The sequence below is a fragment of the Haliotis cracherodii genome, unplaced genomic scaffold (assembly GCF_022045235.1).
Source record: "Haliotis cracherodii isolate W230 unplaced genomic scaffold, xgHalCrac1.p SCAF_14, whole genome shotgun sequence".
In the NCBI taxonomy this organism is placed as follows: domain Eukaryota; kingdom Metazoa; phylum Mollusca; class Gastropoda; order Lepetellida; family Haliotidae; genus Haliotis; species Haliotis cracherodii.
In genome coordinates, this window is record NW_027266269.1 from 32,351,987 (window position 1) to 32,367,264 (window position 15,278).

General features: G+C 42.8%; 2 protein-coding genes across 2 annotated transcripts; one reads left to right on the forward strand and one right to left on the reverse strand.

Annotated features, from left to right (window-relative positions):
- Positions 1–1,059: 1,059 nt before the first annotated feature.
- Positions 1,060–9,209, reverse strand: LOC139460736 (A disintegrin and metalloproteinase with thrombospondin motifs 9-like). The gene is made up of 4 exons (XM_071242213.1): positions 8,870–9,209; positions 3,298–3,581; positions 1,588–1,752; positions 1,060–1,218 (listed from the first exon to the last, which is right to left on the reverse strand). The coding sequence occupies exons 1-4, from the start codon at positions 9,207–9,209 to the stop codon at positions 1,060–1,062; spliced, it is 948 nt and encodes a 315-aa protein (XP_071098314.1).
- A 3,190-nt stretch (positions 9,210–12,399) lies between these two features.
- Positions 12,400–13,686, forward strand: LOC139460375 (uncharacterized). The gene has a single exon (XM_071241866.1). It carries the CDS (start codon positions 12,400–12,402, stop codon positions 13,684–13,686), a length of 1,287 nt encoding a protein of 428 aa, XP_071097967.1.
- The last annotated feature ends 1,592 nt before the right edge of the window (positions 13,687–15,278 follow it).

Consider the following 15,278-nt stretch of genomic DNA (forward strand, 5'->3'; position numbering starts at 1 on the left):
TGACTATGTTGTACATCTAACATTTCCATATTCCCAAAATGTGATTATCTGTGGATAGCCAAAAGTGGAAATAGAGGACCACATGTAGGCCTGTTATACCTCAGCTTCATATCGGTATATGCTTGGTTGGTTGGTTTGTTGTTTTACGCCTCACTCAGCAATATTCCAGCTATATGAAGGCGATCTGTAAAGAATCGAGTCTCGACCAGACAATCAAGTGATTGACATCATGAGCATCGATCCACGCTGTTGGGAACGATCACATTCATCAACCAATTTAGCGAGCCTGACCACGCGATCCCGTCAGTCGCTTCTTACGGCAAGCATAGTCACATTTTACGGCAAGCATATGCACATTCTTCTAATGACATTAAACCTTCATTTATTAACTCATTTATACATATTTGTACTTAATGGTGGGTGGTGGTGGGACAGGAACGGAGTTCGTCCGTCCGTCAGTTAAAACTTATTTAAGTCAGACAAATGAAATTTTACTAGTGATATCACTGGTCGTGATCTTAAATGAATTCGACAATGGGTGACTTTAATTTAGTTATGGCCCTTGCTCCATGCTTTTCAACTAAGAGCAAACTGGGTGACAAGTTTTCTCTTAAACTTACTGAAGTTACATGAATGAAACTTTGGAAGCTTATCTAAGAGATACTTGTCAAGACTTATTTCGAAAATCCTCGCAACAAAGAATGGCTGAATATCCAGACTGTTTGAGTAGATAACCACATCATACAATTCTGACCATCCATCCGTCCACAACATCTCCACACTCAGGGCTTATGGCTTTATTTCCGGACTGACCACTACTATCATATTATTGACATTGAATATTGTACTTTCATCCTACCGTGTATGGACATTGTAATTGCTTTGCAGTAATTTGTACTGATTTGTAAACCGAGATAATTCTATTACACAATTGTGGATGGTAGGTTGTCTGTTTCACACTCAATTTGTTTAAGTACAGATTTCTGGGTGAACTTAATATTTCAATTTGGGAATCGACACTTAACACAATCCACATCATCCTCCACACACCGAGTTGACCTATGGCTGAATATCCAGATTGTTTGGGTAGAGGATCATTTCTCCATCAGGGTCGCATCCCCCACACCAGCCTCCACACACCAGATCAATGACGGCGCCATTCTGTGTGCGGGTTATACTGTGCACTTTGCCTGCAGATCCTTTTCCAGTCCATGTAAGCTGGATATGAATGGATGTGCTTTGATTCCTTTTACATAACAACTATGAACTTCGCAATTATCAAGACAGCGGTTGGTTTGTTTGTTGTTTAACGCCGCACTCAGCAGTATTCCAGCTATATGACGGCGGTCTGTAAATAATCGAGTCTGGACCAGACAATCCAGTGATTGATATTATAAGCATCAATCTACGCAATTGGGATACGATGACATACATCAACCAAGTCAGCTAGCCTGACCACCCGATCCCGTTAGTTGCCTCATACGGCAAGCACAGTCGCGTTTTACGACACGCATGGGTTGCTGAAGACATATTCTACCCCGGATTTTTCATGCACATTAATAATGTAAGCAAAAAGGAATAACTTACATTAGTGGAGAACTTCATCCCTGTGCCCAGTGTGTCGATGTGAAAGGTTCCTATTCGTTTGCAGCTTCCAGAATATGAGTAACAATCTTCTGCTGAACCAAATGTATGGGGCTTCGTCTTGTTCCCACTTGTGAAGGTGGTGTCAGTTCTCACAACAGTCATAGTCTAAAGCAAAGAAATATACCATTTCTCCAGATACGTTTAAAATTACACCAGAAGAACACAATATATTCTCCAGATTTAATTATTTACATTTTTAGGAGCTGAAAGGAAATAATTTCATTTTCTCAAAAATCTCTGCAATTTGAAAATGGCTCACGAAAACCAATACTTCCCATAAATAATAATATAGTGAGTGAGTGAGTGAGTGAGTGAGTTGGGTTTAACGCCACTTTTAACAGTATTCCAGTTATATCACGGCGTGTCAGCTTAATGTGGGAGGAAAGCCCGAAGTGATGCAGGTCTCAGACGTTTACCACTTTGATCAAACCCACGAGCACGGGTATGGTGCTGACAAACCTAGAAACATAATCGGGGCGAGCCGGGACTCGAACACACAATCATAGGTTTCTGGCGTGCCTTAGACGACTGGGCCTCCCGTGCCCCCAATAATATAGTGAATGACTTCAGACACATACAACTGTTTGTATTCTGGTTTCATGGCTCGATAGAAATGGGGAGAGGACGCTTAAAGTAATAAACAATAAAATATAACCAAACAAAACACCCAACACTTTTCATGCCCTTGGTTGCTGTAAGTATGAGTAATGCACGGGCATATCAGCTTGATTTGGGAGGAACAGCGATGCAGGTGTTATGTGTTTATCACTTTACGGACAAACCCAGACACACAGCCGGAGAGGACTGGGATTCGAACCCACCTGGTACGCCTATGGGACGCACAACAATCGGGCCACCCCTTCTGCCTGATGATATTCATATTCAGCAAACGAAGTAGGATTTGGAAACTCCACACCGTAGCTTTTGAAATTCCTTAATGGATGCCTTAATGGAAACGCCATATTTGCTGGCATCAAACATTGGTGTTAATTAGGTTTTTCTTATCTATCCCTGGCAAAATTGGAATGCCACAAAGCATTTTTGTTCTATTTATCATAGTTCTTGCTTAACTTTACAGACCCGTGAATATTCCGGGGTAGAATAGGTCTTCAGCAACCCATCCTTGCTGTAAAAGGCGACTATGCTTGTCGTAAAAGGCAACTAACGGGATCGGGTGGTCAGGCTCGCTGACTTGGTTGATGGTTTCGACCCCTTCATGGATCTTTCGGCATTTAATATAAATATACCACATAAACAGTGTTCACCTTGGACAAAGGATGACGGTGAAACAATGAACTAGTTGGTGTGTATTATTTCTCTTTGTGCCATCGCTGCAGAAAGAAGGATATTACGAGATTAACATAATGTGCTTTTAAAGAAGAGCTAAACCCGTAGATTTCATCGCAAGCCATGCTTGCCGTAAAAGGCGACTATGCATGGCTTAAGAGGCGACTAACGGGATCGGGTGGTCAGGCTCGCTTTGTTGATGCATGTCATCGATTCCAATTGCGTGGATCGATGCTCTTGATGTCAATCACTGGATTGTCTGGTCAAGACCGCCGTAATATAGCTGGAATATTGCTGAGTGCGGCGTTAAACAACAAACCAACCAACCACATGACAGAAAGTGAAATTATAATAGGCACTTACCGATGGCTGAACTCTGATCCTCAGAAACACTGTTACTCCGTCTCTGCCAACTATACCACTTTCTAAATAAGGCTGTTCATTTGTACAACCACTGTTCGACATTTTGGGAAAGTTTCCAATGTTCCTATTTGGCAGTGTGACATACTCCAGCTGGTGCGTATCATTCATCAAGCAGTAGACCTTCACGAACGCACCCTTGAACTGAGGAGCCAAGGGCAAGATGTTGTACTCTCCACTTTCAGCTGTTGGGTTGTTTTTCCTGATCTCAAAACATGTGCTAGGATCTGCAAAGGTGACAAAATAATACAAATGGCGTATTTTTAAGTTTGTTTGTTTGTTGTTTAACGCCGCACACAACCATATTTCAGCTATATGACGGCTAAATTGGGCACTGTCAATTGAATTAATGTAGTAATGACGCTTCCGTTTTTCACATACTTGAATTTGTACAAAAGTACAAAAGAACAAAATTTAAAATGACAAAGAAACACAATGTGGACACGAATTCAATCAAGATTCCTGTAAATGTAAATGCCAAACTTTCCTTCGAGTCTTTTATAGTGCAGTGGCATTGCCCCCAAATCTGAAAGTATTGTTCATTTTTTTATACAAGCACCAGATTTGGCACACTAGTTACTTTAATATGTTGTTAACATTTTTGGATATGTAATCATTTGAAATTCCACCTGCGTGAGACGCCATTTTGAAAATAAAAAATGTGGCCATCAAAATTCTAAAATTGTCAATATATCTGGATCTATGTCAGCTATACACTTCTTGGGGTCAAGGAATTCAATGGTCTTAGATACAAGTGGCTATAACTGCTACCATGTTTAATTTCAAGAAGGTGGCACAGTAAACAATAAGTATTTAAAACAATATTTTGTTATTTTAGCCATCTATGCCACATAAAACAGTAATGTCTCAAATTCATTTTTTCGTGTGTGTGCGTGTGGGGTGGGGTTGGTTACAGACTATGCTCAAGCTACCTTGTATTTCAAAATACTACGTTGTTAAAATATTGTCAATATCTTTTCTAAAGTTGAATAGGGTCATTTCCTGGCTTCGCTGCCCCACCTCTTGTTCTAAAGATGCCCCAAATGAAGATTCTGTGTCTATATATAGATCAGACCTCACAGAAGTCCCGTGCTGAACAGCTGTGACATCATATCTATATAGAGATTTTGGGCTCGAGTTTATCCTGCAACAGTTACTTGTAGGTGCTCAATCTGTGGAGAGCCTGAAAACTTGAGTTGACTGCAGTCATGTCAAAAGACTATAAACTAGTTGATGTGACTAAGGCTGTGGTTAACTGGGAAATGTGTGTGTTGTGCCAAGAACAGAAACAAGAGGTGCTTCAATGTCCTGCTGCAACAAAAAGACAAGACGAAGGTGCAGGGTACAAATCACTTGTTGACAATTTAACTCGGTTTGATGAGCTTGGACAACTACCTAAAGACCTGAAGGGACTCAATGAAAGTCAAGGAAAAGCAGCTACGCTGACAGCCCACGAAACAAGGTGGCACAAGTCTTGCAGACTCAAATTCAACAATACAAAGCTAGAACGTGCTGTTAACCGAAGGCATTCTAATTGTGGTGCTGGCCCTAGCACGGCTTGAACTGAACCAGATATCAAGCTGCACAGGTGTCGTTGTAGCTGAACTGGTGACATATATTGACGAGACTATTGCAGAAGAGTCTGTTGCATCTATATTCAAGCTCGCTGATTTGACCAAGTGGTATTCAAGCTAGCTGATTTGACCAAGTGGTATGCAAGCAGGATGGAACAGCTTGGGGTACAGATGGACCAGCGCGTCCACAGTACATGACAGAAGGAACGCATAAGCATGCAAGAGCATAAGAAAGGCAACGACATCCTGCTAGTATTTGAAGAGGACGTATGGGACGCACTGGCCAAGGCATGTAAATATGACCTTGACAATGATGCCGTACATCTGGCATGGTCTGCACAGATTGAGAGAAGAGACTTGTTCACAGTTGGTCAGTATTTCAGTGGCTCCTTTGCAGACATATGCCAAGAAGACAGTATGTCAACACTTGTTCTGATATAATTATCATTGATACTAGAAGGGCCTGGTGTCAAGGATCAAACAGGCCAGCGTTCCCCAGCATCTTTGGCAATAGCTCAGCTGCTGAAATACAACAGCATCAAGAATGCCAGGAAGGAGGTACATTGAGTCACCCATGTCAGGCACAACATCAACCAGGAAACACTGCTGCCAATATAGGTTGGTTTGATGCTGCATGCGCACACCAGAAAAAAGAGAGCAGGTTCATACCATGTCTGTTCTAGGAATCAGCATTTCAAATGACCGAGTCTTCAGAATATCTGCTGAGTTGGGCAATAGTGTTTGTGAGCGATATCACCTGGAGCATGTGGTCTGCCCACCAAGCATCCTGGATGACATTGACCACAATCCCAGTTCCACCACATCGCAAGACTCCTTCCATGGAACAGAGATTTCGCTCATACAGCATTCAAGCCATGCAGAAGGGAGAAGGGACAGGGGCATTGTTGTCATCGGGGGTGCAACCAGAGTCAAGGTTGTTGACCCACTTCCTCGCTATTACACAGAGGTACAGCCAGTCACTTCACATGATAGGAACCCAAATATTCCAGACGGAAAGCAAAAGTCCCTGGAGAGAATTCTCCCTCAAGAGGGGCCAAGGAGAAAGTGTGGCTGCAACCTGTGAAACAATGTTGTGATGTGCAAAGTGGTGGTCAAAGTCCAGGAAACATTTCGTGGGCTGCACATCATGCTCAAATCCAACCACTCTTTCACGACCAAATTCACTCTATGGCAACGATCCGGGATTCCATGGATGTTGTAAAGGAAGCTATCATCCATCTGAATCCAGGGCAAACACCTGTTGTGACTTTCAACCAGCCGCTGTATGCGATTGCCAAGCAAATACAATGGAACTGGCCAGACACACACGGGGAAGACCACTTTGTGATAATCTTAGGTGGTCTTCACATCGAAATTACTGCCATGAAGACTGCAGGAGACTGGCTATACAGCAGTGGGTGGACACAGGCCCTGGTGCAGGCTTAGATAGCAGACTCCTTTCTGCGAGCAGCACATGTTTCACGCACTAGACGCGCTCATCGGGTGACAGGTGCCACTTTCCATATTCTGCAACATGATGCGTACACTGAACGGGCCGCTGACGTGGACGAAAAGGCACTGGCGTTTGACACCTCGTGTGATGAGAGAGCGGAGAACTGTCCACAGTTTCAGTAATGGCCAATCACTCTCCAGATGGAGCTCTGCATCCTCATGTTTGTGCGATCACTTCGAGAATCAAACTTTACACTTACCCTGACGCTTTGGCAGAGCTCTGCGCATATTTTTTGCACTTGACCATACCAACTATGCCCGCTGGCTTCCAGTACATCTGAAGGACATGCTAGAGCTTCCGGAAAAAAACACCCAGATGTTGCTAACAAGTTCAAAGGAGGACATTTCACTGCAAAGAGGACCCATCGCCCCTTCCCAGCAATTGCAGTAGACCAGGCGCATGAACAAAATAATGCGTGTATCAAGGGAGATGGTGGTGGCGTTGGCCTCACAGAAGACCCCATAGCACTTTGCGGTTGGATGGTTTCCAGACTAGAAGTTTTACGAGTCATCGCAGAGTTTGAATCTTTGCGGCTAATGCAGGACAAAGCCACGGAATTACATCACCATGAGCAACCAAACAAAAGACAGATCTAATTTGGCCAAGATGTCCGTGCACTCAGGTCAGTCATGGAAGAGATGGGGAACCCATTTGAGGAACAAAGTACCCACCTGCTGGTACTTGACAACAAAGAAATATTGACCGAAACAGCAGGTGAGACTGTGAAGAATGTCCTCAAAATTGGCAAAGAACAGTTCAACTCCTTTGCAAAGGAGCGTTTGGCTGACAGATCATAGCCACTGAGTGATTTCATCAACCGCAACAAATTGCCACTGTTCAGCTCTACCAAAGCCACAGCTTCTAGCAAGAAGAAGCAGCTAGCTTCAGCAAAGGATGACTCAGAACGCTTTTCAAGACTATATATTGCATGCCAAACAAGGGAGGGTGATCCTGATGAGTTCTTCAAGCGTGAGAACCGAGCCTACCCACCAGCACTTTCCCAGGAAGGACAGTTTCGAGTCAGCAAGTCAGACCTACTGAAGCGCATAGAAGAGCTTGCCAACAAGAAAACGGATGCATCACATGTCACCTGTGCCATACTCGATGGGGCTGCCATTGTCCAGATGCTGAAGCCAGGTGGCAGCAGAGCATTCCTTGAATATGCAACAGGTGTGTTTGTTCCATATGTTGCATCACAGCTAGAGCATCGATCTCACCTTGACTTAGTGTGGGATCGCTACACAAAGTCTGGGAACCTCAAAGCTACTGCATGGGCCAACCGTGGCAAAGGCATCCGAAGGCGTGTCACTGCCGCTGCTGTGATACCCGGAAACTGGCAGAACTTTCTTTGTGTTGGTGAAAACATGGAAGAGCTGTTCAGTTTCTTGTCTGGACAACTTGTGAGATCCATTGACACACCAGACAAGCAGTTGGTTGCCACAGACGGGGATTTGGTACTCACTGTCCCACCCCTTGATGACATCACCAGTTTGGCCCCATGCAACCATGAGGAGGCCGACACCAAAATGATGGTGCATGCAGCAGCCAGTTTAATGCAGCAGATGCCATAAGATTTGGACATCGGCAAATACTTCTACGGACAGTGGACTCAGACGTTGTCATTCTTGCTATTGCACTGGTCCTAGAGCGATAGGGACATTGCTGGGGACAGGCTCTTGTCGCATGCTGCACTCTTCCATCTCCATGCGACTGGGGATTGGTCAAGACTGAAGATCAGTTTCAACCCCTCAGGACAACACTACCACAAGATGCAAAATCATGCTATGAACTGATGTCATTTTGATGCAAAAAGGGATGCAGTGGGAAATGCAAATGCAAGAAGTCAGCCCTCAAAATGCACCTGATGTGCGCCTGTGACGGCGAAAGTAACACTTAATCAGTATCAGTTACTGTTGATCATGTGTGAATAGTACACATACATGATCGCTCTGTAATCTTCCCTTTTGAGTTGAGTAATGTTAGATGGTATTGTACACATCATTTCCTTTTGTAGTGCTAAGACTAGGGGATGTGGTAATGTGTTTCTAGACGTTTTTGTTCAGTGCCGCCATTTTGAAATTCAATATGACGGCAGTTGTAGGCACTTGTAACTGACACCATTGGATTCCTTTATCCCCAAAATGTAGAATTAACCACCAAGAAGTAGGTTGTAGTTGACATAGATCCAGACATATTGACAATTAGAGATTTTTGATGGTCGCCATTTTGAACTTCAAAATGGCGTCTCACGCATATGGAATTTCAAGTGGCTTCATATCCAGAAATGTTTGCAGCTTATTAAAATAAGCCGGATTTGTTGCTTGTATCAGTATTATGCTCCGTCCGATTAAATCCCCTTGTTTCAGCAACAAGTATATGCCGGGAACAATACAATGTTTTCTTTCAACAAAAAAATGTTATGAGGTACCTTGTTCGTAGTCGTAGGTGTCAAACAAGCCACTGCCTGGGTTAATGACGCCGTCAGATATTGGCTCTCTGTGTCGTGTGATGCACATGCTGCTTGTGTCTGAAAACTGGAACTCCTGGCATGACATGCGTGAACACAGCATGGCACATGACACTCGTCCAAAGACTTCCTGTGCCTGAAGATGCTGGGAGTTGACTAAAACGGCTGGAGTTCCACTGGTTGTCTTTTTATAATTAGATTCTTTCAAACCTAATGTTACTGAAATACAAATAATCAAGAAAAGTTCTGCGAAGTAGATAATATCCATCTTCAGTTTCAAAAACGTTTCTGTAATGCGCATTAAGACAGCTGAAGGTCCTCCTGTCCTGTCAGCTTGAGGGAGAATGAAACACTCAAAGTAAGTTACACCTTTTACATACTACTTTTGCGGATTAAAATTTCATGCATATGAGAAGGAGCTAAGATGCCAGTGTTGTCCTAATGAATACGATTGCTGACCGTAACTGGCTTTGTTGTGTGGCAGTTGATACCTTGCCAACAGATACGCGATACAGAAAAGGTTAAGAATACGTTCCTCGGACATTTTGCAAGATTCTTTGTTTCACATGCAATTGTGCTGCAACGTTAGACTGTGCCGTACATATAAAATGTCTTTTTTCCATTACTAACAATCCATCAATCAATCTTTATTCATGGTCTGTTTTAACAGACTGCTTATGCCTAGAATTGTTTTGATGTGCTGACCTGCTTTGTTAAATGTTTATAGGCTGGTCGGTTGTGTTTGAAACTGGTCAGCCGGGTCTAGAATTTCAATAGTGCGAACTGATTAGCATCTGCCAGCTCGTTTGACTGGTTTCGACAGCTTGCATCTCCAAGCGTTACGTATTTTGATACAAGTCCTGTAAACTATATTGTGTTTACTGTCTTCGGAATGTGAAACTTAAAGTAGTAGAATATATTGAATTTGATAAAACCTGAAGAAAACTATAATGATTTTGGAACTGTTATAGTACTTATGAGGCCGTTGTTTGGGGCGTGTTACAAATTCATACAGTTTCTTAGTTTCATATCATGATAAATGAACATAGAGAAATATATCATAGTTGCTGTACAATCATATGTCATTGATTTACAAAAATTGTTACCATTTGGGTTGTGGTGGAAATGGTTATTTAGATATGTTGTTCTTAAATCAATACAGGCCCTTGAAGATCCGGGGAAGAATAGATCTCCAGAAACCCATGCTTGCTGTAAAATGCGACTGTACTTGTCGTGAAAGGCGACTGACGGCATCGGGTGATCAGGCTCACTGACTTGGTTGATGCATGTCATCGTATCCCAATTGCGCGGATCGATGCTCATGATATCAAACACTGGATTGTCTTGTCCAGACTCGAATATTTACAGGCCGCCGTCATATAGCTGGACTATTGCTGTGTGCGGCGTTAAACAACAAACCAACCAACCGAGGCGAGGTCAACCTTCAAGCACGGATTTATATATGACGTCACATAAGATTGTAAAGAGGTGCATATCGAGTCGAACGGGAGCATGAGGATGGAATTTATACTTACTGCTGTTCAAAATGACATTTGTGGAGCAGTTATGTAAAACATCCCGACGCGTGAACCCTCTCATGGCACTAGCAAATTGTGAATATCACTGATTTCTGAATGAGTTGCTTGTGTTTGGATAATCGCAAATCAATTCGGACGATGCGGAATGGACTGGTGGGGATTGAACCGACTGCTCTGAAACTTGTGTGTTTTGTGATAATTTTCACCGTCAGGGTGTGTTATATTTGGAGTTCGGGATTTTTCGCGTGTACTGTACTACTTTGCTTAGCTGGTGTTTCCTATCACCTGAGATGGACCTACTGTATGACCTGATACTAGCTTCATTTCCGTGCCCCGTCCTTCCCCATGTGCCGCCGCTTCTCGGCCTGGAATGCACGGAGAGGGTCGGCAAACTGAGAAATCGTAGAAATACTAGATTTCTAATTGCGTCTACGGATATTTTCTCGTCTCCGATGACCAATGATTAGACAGGTAGGCAAGTTTGTTGTTTTTTTTGTTTTTTTAAATTTATGTTTATGTTTTAGGTTTTCTCAAAATCTTAGATGTTTTTCCCGATGCGATAGTGAATCGGGTTTTAGTTTGGGAGCAGTAGCGTTTGCTCTGTGTCAGCGGCCACATCTGAGCAGGGTGCTACATTGTTTTCATTGTTGCTAGCTTCCTGTCATTTCCGAAAACAAGGCATCAAAGTCAATATCGCTCAATAAGTAATGAATGGTTCACGGGTTCGAGAAAACAAGCGTGTTTGTGTGTGTGGTTTGTGGGTGTGTCTTTGTGTTTGTGTCAACATGCGTGTGCGTGTGTGCCTTTGAGTGTGTCTGCGTGCGAGTGTGTACGTGTCTGTAATTCATTGATACATTTCTCGAGTTTCAGTTGAATTCGCCTACGTCTGTGTAGAAACGTTATGGTTTTAGAGTGTTTAATAAAAGTTGTTTTATGTCAGATAGTTTGCATTTTCATCACCGCCTTGAGAATCAACAGATACAGCTGTCTTTGGTGGTGGAGAGTCGCGTTATGTATGAGTAGAAAACAGTCAGCCGGATGACGTCACTCGTGATGGTTGTGTTACGTAGTAATGAGCTACAGCGATTTTGGGAATAGACAAAATATGCATCGATTCAATTTTTAGGTTGTGTAAGAAACAGATGATGGCACTCGTGCCTGTCCACCAATCTTACAACTCGTTTCCAAAAGTGTTGAATCAACTCGTTGTGACATTATTTAATGGTTTCTGATACCATCTCCGTAGGGTAACCTCCCAAAACCCCTACATCCCAGGCACTCGTGAAGAGCAACCTCCTCGTGGTGAGTGCTGGGTAGCACTAATAGCTCTTCCCCCGTGTGGAACCGGGGTAGAATATTTCCACAGCACCCCATTGCTGGTCGTAAGAGGCGACCAAAGTGGGCAGCCCGTTTGCCCTGGGTTGCGTCCCTGTGTCGGCGGAGGACGGGAGTCTGGTAGTTGAGGGCACTGGTTCCTGGAACTGTGTTCCTTTGCCCAACACACTACTTCGACCCTTACTTCGCCTAGACGGGTGGTAAGATGGGCCCGGTCTTATCAATCGGCTGGTCATGCCAGGCCCTGTGCGTAATATTGTATATGCACACCTGTGTTATATTTTACTGTATATTTTGGTCTTGGCTGTTCATAACTTGTGTGAATACTCAATTTTGGATTGAATTAATTGCCTAGAGTCTTACGCCAGAAGGCGGTGGCTCATGGGCCAATCTGGCATCAATGACCTCCGGGTTCTATTTGTTATCAGGTAACTGTCTAGAGCGGAACCAGCCTGACTTTTAATCCTGTTTGACAATTTTAGCTACCTGTGTCCTTTTTGCTGGAGTATAGCACCCCTGTAACCCTGGTGTTTGTAGTTGGTTTCCACTTCAACATCGTTCCTGTTGACACTCCATGGCGGGTGGGGAGCAGGGGTGTCGAATTTCATTTGTTTCATTATGGCTACCCAACAATTCACTGGTTCTAGATCAAAACCTAAACGTAGGCATGTTGATACAGCCACATCTTCGGATGAGGAGTCTGTACACAATATTGATTCGTGGCCACGATTTCTGGTTGTTGGAGGAGTTGATGGAGAGTCCATCAAGATCAACCCCTTCGTTGTTTCAAAGTCAATTGAAGGTATTTGTGGAACAGTTAAAAATGTTACTCGTCTCCGGTCTGGATCACTGCTTGTGGAGTGTGCCAGGAGACAACAATCTCAAAATCTTCTCAATGCACATCATTTTGCAAATACTGAGATTGTTGTCTCAGTGCACAAAACATTAAATTCGTGTAGAGGCATTGTACGAGATCGTGCAAAGTGCCTCTCAGATATGTCTGAAGAGGAGATTGCAACAGAAATGCAGCAACAAGGTGTGTCGTCTGTCAAACGATTTACCAGGAGAGAAGGCGATACCATCATCAAGACCAACACATATCTATTTACGTTTGCTCTTCCAAAGATCCCTTCATCTGTCAAAGCCGGATACTTTAACATTGGTGTGGATGTTTACATTCCCAGCCCACTCCGATGTTTTAACTGCCAACATTTTGGACATGGTGCAAAATCCTGTCATGCCACCCATATTTGTTCACGCTGCAGTAAACATCATGATGGCACTGATTGCACTGATAACATCAGGTGTGCCAACTGCGGCGGCGACCACATGTCCTCTTTCAAATCGTGTCCTGCTTTTATAAAACAAATTTTTTTTCTAAAACTTAAGTACTCAAATGGCATCTCCTTTGCTGATGCCAAGAAATTGGTTGATCAGGAATCTAATCCTTCCTCTTCTACACTGACCTATTCTGCTGCAGTCTCCTTTTCTCCACTCAAAGTGGATAATGGATGCCAAACGGCTATAAACTGGATTTCTGACGAACAGACCAACTTGTATGAAGTTCATGCTGACAAATCCCCAACTTCATCAGCAGCTTCACAAACTGAGCTGTTCAACGACCCTCTTCCAGATTCTATTCCTGACTCTATTCCTAAACCTGAAACTCGTTGTAAATCTGTTCCTGATATGAAACCAAATGTATCCTCGACAAGAAAAGAAAAAAAACAACAAAAGAAAAAAGAATCCAAGGCCCTCAAACACATTGAGGTGCCTTCACCTTTAACTGTCCCACTAGAGGTTCATAACCCTTTTGAACCTCTCGCTATGGAGGTCACTCCACCGCTGCCGTTACAGCAGAGAGGACCTTCCCCACGCTCGCGTTCTCCAGTTGAACCCCCATGAGTTGTTCTCCCACTTTGATACAGTGGAATTGTAGAGGACTTCGGACCAATTTTAATGATCTTCAGCTCTTAATTCAAGACTTCAAACCATCTGCATTTTGTTTACAAGAAACCTTCCTAAAAAATATTGATCGATTTGATTTAAGACAGTATGATTCTTACCATTGCTTTTCACCTCCGGGTGATAAAGCAACTGGAGGATCTTCTGTTATGGTGAGGCAGGGCATCATTTACAGTCCTGTACCTCTCAATACCCCGCTTCAGGCTGTTGCAGTACGTGTGACATTAAATATTGTTTTTACTTTATGTTCTTTGTATGTCCCACCATCGTACTCTCTCCGACAGTCTGATCTTCAGGCACTGTATGACCAGCTCCCTAAGCCATGTGTCATCATGGGAGATTTGAATGGTCATAACCCACTTTGGGGTAGTAATGATATCAATAACAAAGGAAAACTACTTGAGGATTTTTTCTTAACTAACGATTTATGCATTTTTAATGATGGTTCTCATACGTATCTACATCCGGCAACTGGAACTTACTCTTGTCTTGACTTGTCCGTTGTAGACTCTAATTTACTTGATGAATTTGAATGGTCAGTCCACGATGACCTCTGTGGAAGTGACCATTTTCCTACCATTTCAAAATCTGTGACACCATTTGATATTCCTCCATCATCAAGATGGAATTTTCCTAAGGCAAACTGGGCTTTATATGAAGTCCTTTGCACTAACCAACTAAATCCTGATGTTTTTATTGATGCCACTAAAGCTTTTCTCTGATAGTCTTAAGCAAATAGCTGATGAATGTATTCCGAAGTCCTCTTCAAATCCTCACATTCGTAAACCATGGTTCAGCAATGATTGCAAACTAGCTAGGAAGGCGAGGAAAAAAGCTGAACAATATTTCCGTCGCCATCCTATGGTCCACAATTTAAATAAATTCAAAATATTAAACGCTAAAGCACGGCGTACATTTAAACAAAACAAGCGTCAGTCTTGGCAAAATTATGTCTCGAAGATAAATTCACGTACGCCGATATCGAAGGTATGGAACATGATTAAGAAAATAAAAGGTAAGGGTTCTAAATGTAGTGTCCACCACCTTAAAAGTGGGAATGAATTATTAACCGATACTTCTGATATTGCTAACAAACTTGGTGAAACTCTGGCTCAACATTCTTCCTCCTCGAACTATGCCCCTCAATTCCAAAAATATCAAAAGCAACAAGAAAAGAAACCTATTAATTTTAATTCCGATAATGGGGAGGATTACAATGAAATCTTTTCTATTCATGAACTCACTAATGCCCTTGGGCAAGCTCATGACACTGCTTCCGGGTCTGATAATATACATTATCAACTCTTAAAACATTTACCGCAATCCTGTTTAAAAACCCTTTTGATGATCTTTGATAAAATCTGGACGTCAGGAGAATTTCCTTCTTCATGGCGTGATGCTATTGTAATTCCCATACCTAAACCTGGTCGTGATCATACTGATCCTTCCAATTATCGACCAATTTCATTGACTAGTTGCGTTTGAAAAACCATGGAACGCATGGTCAATAACAGATTAACCTGGTACTTAGA